We start from the raw sequence: 8,681 nt of genomic DNA on the forward strand, positions 1-8,681 counted from the left end.
ATACTACTTAGAATATAATATAAATATATTATATTCTATTAGAGCTTAGATAATAGTTAAATAGATTATTTATAATTTAATATAATAATAAGAGAGCTATAGATCTAGTAAAGAACTCTATAGATTATAAGAGATTATATTATATTAATATTAGCTATTATTTTATACGCGAATTAATAATTAATTAGATACTAAGATATAAATATATATTTATAAAGAATATAAAGATTAATAATCTTATTAAAGTATTAATTACTACGAAATTTAATAACTTTATTAAAATAATAAGATTAGTGAATAAAGACCTAGACTAATAAACTAGAATAATATATAATTTCGATTTTAAAATAGAGATATTTAAATATTACTAGATAGAGAGAGTATTAGCGTATCTAGTTTCTTTATATTCTATATATATATTCCTTCTACATTTTTCCATATATATTTTATTATTATTCCTTTCATATAGTTAGTTATAAATAGTAATACTTTATTCTTTATTAGCTATATAATAACTAATAGTCTTACTACTAAATCTATATACTTTCTATTATTATTATTACTATACTATACTAAGATTTTATAGAGCTTACTTCTTAAATTTTTTACTACGGCTTTATACGAATATCGTTAATAGTACTCGCTCGCGAAAATAGCGGTTGATTTATAAAGGGAAGTAATATACGTATACCTTCTTTTAATATATATATACACTCCCTTAAATTCGATTAGCTTTCGCGCGGCCGCTAGTCGCATAAGGTATAAACCTCGTATATAGCCGAAGTAGAGTCGAAAGTCGTCTTTATAATTTAATATATTTTTATCTTCTATATTATCTATTACTATTAATTAAATAATTATAACTCTATTATTACTATCGAAAGACTTATTAAATATTATTCGCGAAAGTCTTAGATATAAGATTTAAAAGTATATTAATTTAAAATACTACGCTATTATTATATACTATTCTAAGAAAATTAAAAATAAAATTATAAGTAAGATATAATTATACTATACTCGAGAAAATAAGATAAAAATAACTATTAATTAGAAGAGAATTTACGAGTTCTCTTATTTAAATAAATATTTATTTAAAACTATAATTAAGTATTATTTTAATAGCGACTAATATTTTAAGATATATAACGCGTTATATAATTATTTAACTACTCTATAAATAATATATATTATTCTTTACTAGATTACTTTTATTAAGAAGATAGAGAAAATTATTAATAAGTATAAAGAGTTATATAATCTTAGATAAAATTATTTTAAATCTATATTATAAAAATAACGAAGAGAATCTTATCTTTAAAGTATAAGATATCTATAATATAAAGATTATAATTTATCGACGAGAATTAAAATTACTTATATCGATATAAGTATTAATAAAATAACTATATTTCGATAATTACTATATTAAATTTCTAAAGAATTTTAAGAATTAGATTATATATCTTTTTTTCTTTAAAAAAATCGTATTAGAAAATACTAAGAGTTAATTAAAAGATACTTATTATAAATAATATCTATAAGATAAATAAATATAAGCTTCTTCTACTTATTATATCGACTTAATTATATTTAATTTATTATTTTATATAATCTTCTACTTTCTAATTAAAGAAGAAAAGAAGAATTATATATAAATGCTTTAGTAATATTAAAATATATATATCGAGCTCGATATTTTAAATTTTATTATTAATATTATCGATCGTAAAATAATCTTAGTTAATACTTATTACGTTATTCTTTTAGAGTTAGATTTAAAGTATATATTATATATTTAATATATTAATAAAAACGTTATCGCTAATTATAAGTAATATCTTAAAATAAAGAAGACTTAAAAGAAGTCTTAAATTTATTAAAAATAAGTAATATATATATATATGTAGATAGATTTTAAGAAGAAATAAAAGTCTTTATAAGAGATATATAAAGTATATAACTCTCTACTCTATAATTATTTATTTAATATATAAGTTTAATTATTTAAAAGAAAGTTTATTTAATATTATATTAAATAAGAAATCTTATTACTTTAAAATAACTAGTTTTAAAAGCGAAGATAATTATATTACCTTAAAGCGAGAGCTAAAATTCTTAATTAACGACTTATAGACGATAATTTATAAGATTAATAATCTTTTATTATATTAGCGATTTAAGTATATATTTAATTCTAAAAGTATAAAGATTATTATATCGATTAAGCTATAAAAACTATTATTTCGTAATATTATTACGTATATAATATTATAAACTCTTATAAGAGTTTATAAATAGTATAAAAAGATTAATAACGATTTAGACTCTTATATCGACGTTTTTACTATAATTTTTAATCTATTATTTACTTATAAGATTAAAATAAAAATAGAAATAAACGCTAGAATTATTAAGATTAAAGATATTTACTCTTATTAATACCTCGAAAAATTTATTATATTCTTTATATCGTTATACGTAATATATTTAAAATATTAGAAAATCTAAATTAGTTTATAAACTCTCTAATTATCGTTTATAAACTTACTATTATACGCTTTAAGAATAGATCTTTTAATTTTATAAAATTATATATATATATAAAACTCGTCTTTTAAAACTTTATGCGTTATAAACTATTAGAATTTAAATAAATAGAGAAGTATCTATCTTAGCGAAGTAATAATACTATATTAAATTAAGACGTATAAGATAATCGTAAACGCGAATATAAATATAGACGTAAATATAAATATGAATATAGATGTAATAATATATTAACTATTACTAGTTAGATAATTAAAGAGAAAAAGATTATTATTATTAATATATATTTTAGAATTATAGTTATAAGAGATAGAACTATATAAGAGATAAATAGCGAGATAAGATTATAAGAGATAAGATTATATAAGGCGAATAGCGAGGTAATTAATAGCGAGATAAATATAATATATTAGTCTATATATAGAGTAATGAGATTATATTTAATATCTTTTAGCTATAAAAAGACTAGATAATTAATAGATAGTAAATATTCGAGTATAATAGACGTATTTCTAATAATAATAAGAAAGAGTAGTTAATTAATTAGCTATTACTATAAAAGTATAATTTAAAAATCTTATTATTCGACGATTTAAAATCGTCTAATCTTTTAAACTTTATTAGAAAAGATTTAGAAAGACTTATCTTACTATTATTAAGAGTCTCGATAATATTCTCTAGAAAGCTATATACGAGATTTATACTTCATATAACTAGTAATCGCGCGAAAGTTAATTGAATTTAAGAGGATATATATATATTAAAAGAGAATATATATATATTAAAAGAGAGTGTACGTATATTATAAGCCTTTATAAATTATAAATTAAATAAGAATACTTAGTAAAGCTAATTTAGCTTTATCTCCGACTTTTTATTAGCGCCATTTATAGAAAATTGTAGAGAAACTCTTATACTAGCTTACTCTTATTAATATACTTATACTCTAAAATAATTAGATTAAAAAGAAGATTATAGAGAAGATAAAGAATTTTAATTAATATTATATAGTATTTTATTATAATTACTCTATTATCTCTATAATTAAATACTTCAAATCTTATTTAAATATTTTAATTTCGTCGTTAAATATATAGTCTATAATATTCTATTTAAAATACTTTATCGTAAATCTATTATAGCTACTAATATCGAATATATACTTTAAAAATCCCGCTAATAATTAAAAAGAGTATCTAAAGTAATAGATAAAAGGCTACGACATCGCCTTTATATATAAATATATCTATTATAAAAGATTATAATATTATCGCTCTTATTAATATATAAGTTCTACTAATCGAAAAGATATAATATGATATATAATATTAATCTATTATATTATACTCTAATATAATATAAGATATTAATATTTATATAATCTTATATCTAGTATAGTATGAAATCTTAGCGGGATATACTACGGTATAATATATCTGTGGTATCATGAAATGAAATAATATATGTATGAAATATCCCGTTGAGATTTCTATATTTAGAAGTATAAAGTAGCTATTCTAATCATCATTCTGGTTAACGGCTAATCGTATCTACCCCCATTCGATATACTACCATGGCTGCCACTACCATGGCTGCCACTACCATAACTATCACTCACTATCATCATGGCTGCCACTACCATGACTATTACTCACTATCATAACTATCACTACCATAGCTACTGTCGAAATGTGGCCCCCGCGCATCCCAGCCACCGTGTTCTTCAGCCACCTGATTTTGTACTGTATTTAGGACCTGGCCCCGGAGAGGTTTTGGAGAATCAATCCGTCCGTTCTACACATCACATACCTGATATTTTAACAGCTATCACTACCATAGCTATTACTATTTATTATTCAAATAGTCTACTATTATATGGTAGCTATGATAGTAGTAGTCATGGTAGTGGCAGCCATGGTAGTGGCAGCCATAATAGTGGCAGCCATGGTAGTATATCGAATAGGGGTAGATACGATTAGTCGTTAATTAGAATAATGATTAGAATAGCTACTTTATACTTCTAAATATAGAAATCCCAACGGGATATCCCATACATATATTATTTCATGATATAATATTACAGATATATTATATCGTGGTATATCCCGTTAAGATTTCGAACTCATATTAGAAAAAATGGAATGGTATTCGACCTTATTTATATTATACCCGAATACGATATAATATTACTTAATATGAAATATTCTATGGAATATATTATACCTTTTCGGCTAGTAAATATATCGTCGATATATTAAAATAAATATTTATAGCTATAACTTTAAGTCGCTAATAAGATTTAAATAAAAGTTAGATATATTAATATATAGAGAAATTCTTTCTAAATAATAGTATCGCGTTTAAAGTAAAGACTAGTAATATAGCTATTATATATCTAAATTAGAGATAAAATATTAAAAAAAGTATATATATCTACTAGCTTTAATATTATAAATATTTAATTAAGATAGTAGATAACAATGACTATTATAAGAGTAGCAAGTACGTTCTCTATAATTTTCTATGAATAACGCTAATAAAAAGTCGGAGGCGGAGCTGAATCAGCTTTGCCAAGTATTCTTATTTAATTTGCAATTCATAAATATGTCGATTATTTCAGATACGATATCCGACGACGACCATCTGAATGGGGACGACGAACGTTCAAAGAGTTTCAAGATCCTTTTCACAGCCTCTCTAACAGCTTCTTCTAAAGAGGGTCAATCTCAACCAGCCAAATAATCCCTCATTCTCTACATCCCCCATTCCGAAAGCGCTACCATCCACGCAAACACGCCACCACCCACCCTGAACGCGATAAACACTCAACTTCACTGTACTAGCGCCCGCGTCTGGACCACGAACAGATACGTAGCCGCACACTGTCGACAAGCAATGGAAGAATTCAAGAACGCAGGTGACAAACAACAAGCCAGAGAAGCGCAGTGGAGCACATCAACCACCATACTGGGCCGACTATAGAACTTTTCGCAGACCTCTGAGATATTCCACATAGTGGACGGCTCTGGGATTTGCAGCTAGTGCGTGACATTTTCCTCGCTGCTAATGACCGAAAAGATTTAGAGGTATGATGACGACAAATCTGACCGACGGTGGTTACTAGGGTCTTGCGTGCTGTCAGTTGTATTGATGGGGCAAGCGGGACAGATATCAGACAAGCCCGCACCGCCTTACGAAGACAAGGTCCGGGCGTCTTGGGCTCGGTTGTATGAACGTGCGCAAACGCTATGGGAATGGTGTGAACTTATGAGGACGAGAGTTGGCGGGATCATAGTAGGTGAGCAACCATGTTCCCATAGTGAGATCATAGTTCTGCGTCGCGTGAGGAGAAGAGACTGGCACTGACTATATCAATCGAATCTTGGACAGGAGGAAGCAATTTGGGAGTCTTCTACTATGATGCAGACTCGGACAAGGATAGAGAAATCCAGGGGCGGCGACCGGGGCTCAAGTCGCTCGGACTGATCAACGCGTCAAGTATAATGCTAGATGGTAGCCCATTCGAGGAGGCCTCTTCGTCATGAGATTCGTATATGCATTGAAGTCAGGAAATGGGTCCAATGCGATAAATGAGATGAACTCACTTCGCAAACAAAATCTGAAAAAGCATAACTACTACGTCTGCGCGAAAGTGCAACTGCTACCATGAAGGCATTCAAGAAGACATCGAGACAGTCCTTACGCACTTGCATCCTTTGCTCCGGGCAACTCCCCCAGCCAACTCTCCTCTTTGACCGCAGCATCCCAATTGCTTCTCGGCAACTCAAAAGTCTCCGTGATCCTCGCATACGAGATCCCACCCAACTGAGCAACCGGCCTCAGGACCTTCAGGTCAACATGACTCCTATCCTCATCAATCGCGTCTTCACGGACCCAGAACCTCGTCGCTTCAACAATACCCAAGGCCGCAATACTCATACCCGGTTTAGCGTGATTTTCAAATTCCTTCATATCCGTCAACTTCGCCTCGATCGAGAAGACGGACTCCTGCACTCTCGACGGCGCCACTGTAGCGCTGGGCGCTTGATGCAAGCCTGCCACCGCCCACTCGGATACTCCGTACGGGGCGTCGATGGACGTAGCGTTGACCGCTGGCAACATATTCTCAGAGACGATATTGATAACGCACTCGCCCGTCTCCTTGAGGTTACGATACGTGTCTTTCGAAGGCCCGGGCCGGGACGAGAAGCCGACGATGAACATCGGAGGATCATGGTCGACGACTTGGAAGTAGCTGAAGGGAGCGAGATTGGCGGTCTTCCCATCTGCCGATAGAGTGCTTATGAAGCCGATCGGACGTGGAACGATGCCAGATACGAGGAGTTTGTAATTAGACATCATTGGCCTGCCTTCCGCGAAAGGGTCGATCTCGACATGCTTCTTCTGCAAACTGGCGCCGCCATCGTTGACACCTTGGCCATACCTCCAACTCGGATCCGGTGACTTGGTTACGTCGATTGGTGCGTTGTGATTGAAATCCGGGCGTGTTGCCTCGACTTTCTTGAAGTCGGGGTGCTTCGACACGAAGGTTGTTTTGCTGCCAGCTTTGTGCTCTGAGACAATTGCCTTTCCCGGAGAGATCTCCTCTTTCGGACGGACCCAGGGACTAGATCCCGTTGGGTCAGCATTCAGCTTCGTTCACGTAGAATGTTGACGAAGGGTGCAGCATTACCAACAATGGTCCTCGGGCATTTGCTCCTTCTCAAGCATGATGGGTGCGTAGTTGTGCGATTGCTACTCGGGATACCAGACGTCTCGGTGCTACGACAGAGTGCTCTTTGCGAAGGATTTCGTGGTGAGTATTCGTTCTCACTACCCAGTGGAGATGGACGGTCTTGTCCAGACTTTTGAAGTGCCAGTTAAGGGTCCAATCGTTCTCAGACTGCTGACTCAGAGTATACTAAGAATATGCACAAGGCTTAGTCATGTCCTCCTGCATGTCCATGTGCCTCCTTGAGAGATGCACGCGATAGCGCTATAATTCGGACAATACCATTCGCGGTTCTCACTTCTCCTTGATGTGCTCGCTCATCGACTCTACAACCTTGAGCCTTTCTCGGTACCTACCTGAGCCGTTGTTCTCTTCGCCAGAATTCAATGTTATTGATATCGTCGGAATGGATATTATGTGTGCTCGGCGATTCGATTTCATTGATCAAGGAAAGAAGTCGAACATCTGCATGATGTCCGGTCGATTTGGACTCGCCTATCGTGGCAAGACAAAGTGAACAGAGTGCCAAAATTCAGGTATGTGATGTGTAGATTGCATCAATTGTAGTATCTCAGGACTCCCCTGAGCCAGTATTTGTACCCCATGCAAAATAGGTGGTTGTTCCAACAGGGGGCTGGGAGGGGGCTGGGAACCTTATTTTGACACGTAGCCAGTAAGACCAAAAGCGGGTGACAAAGTCGGCCTACTCGGCTCACAGAGAGCCATGATGGATTCTAGAAGACCACGCCTTTAGGTGGGGTTCCGGTATCCACTGTTGGAAGAACCCTGTCATGTTCAGCTTCGAGGTGAGCATCAGTCAACTCTTAGTCGTATCTTTTTCACCGCAAATTATCACTTGTCGTAGAAGGCATCAAAAGAACATCCCACTGCCACGCCACGGCTTCCTCCTGCGCACTTCTTCTTCCGATGAGGAACAATGGCAAAACAAGTCTCGGGAGTTGGAAAGAAGCGGAAATGCTTCAGATCATAGGCTTGACACAATGCCGCCCATTCTTCAAGCTTTCGTACGCGAAGATTCCTCTTCCTTATGATACATTGTGTATGGTTTGTTGTTATTCCGTGGATGAGTAGTGCTACTTATACTACGTGGCAAAGATAAATGCCGAAAGGCTGAATTTCAAGACTTACGTATCTAACCAACCTTAACATCCCTCCCTATCCGATCAATTCGGATAAACACTACCACACTATTACTGACCGTACACCCAATATAAGTATCATCATTAACATCAAAGGCGATCCCCATGTATTTAGGATTGCAACTGCCGCCAGGCTGATCAAGTAGGCACCTTCCTGAATTTGAATCGAATGATACGCCGCCACAGTCGCTGTTCGTTATCAGGCTACGCAGCAGTCGTAGAGGGTGTCGGTCATGAGG

At 32.9% G+C, this 8,681-nt stretch overlaps 1 protein-coding gene across 1 annotated transcript; it reads right to left on the reverse strand.

Annotated features, from left to right (window-relative positions):
• Window positions 1-6,249: 6,249 nt before the first annotated feature.
• On the reverse strand, window positions 6,250-7,281 carry HO133_002007 (uncharacterized protein; the record flags this gene model as incomplete). Its single annotated transcript, XM_037292935.1, has 2 exons — window positions 6,250-7,177; window positions 7,244-7,281. 2 exons carry the CDS (start codon window positions 7,279-7,281, stop codon window positions 6,250-6,252), a joined length of 966 nt encoding a protein of 321 aa, XP_037150588.1.
• Window positions 7,282-8,681: the final 1,400 nt, after the last annotated feature.

The sequence above is a fragment of the Letharia lupina genome, assembly GCF_014066315.1.
Source record: "Letharia lupina isolate WasteWater1 chromosome Unknown contig_14, whole genome shotgun sequence".
Taxonomy (NCBI): Eukaryota; Fungi; Ascomycota; class Lecanoromycetes; order Lecanorales; family Parmeliaceae; genus Letharia; species Letharia lupina.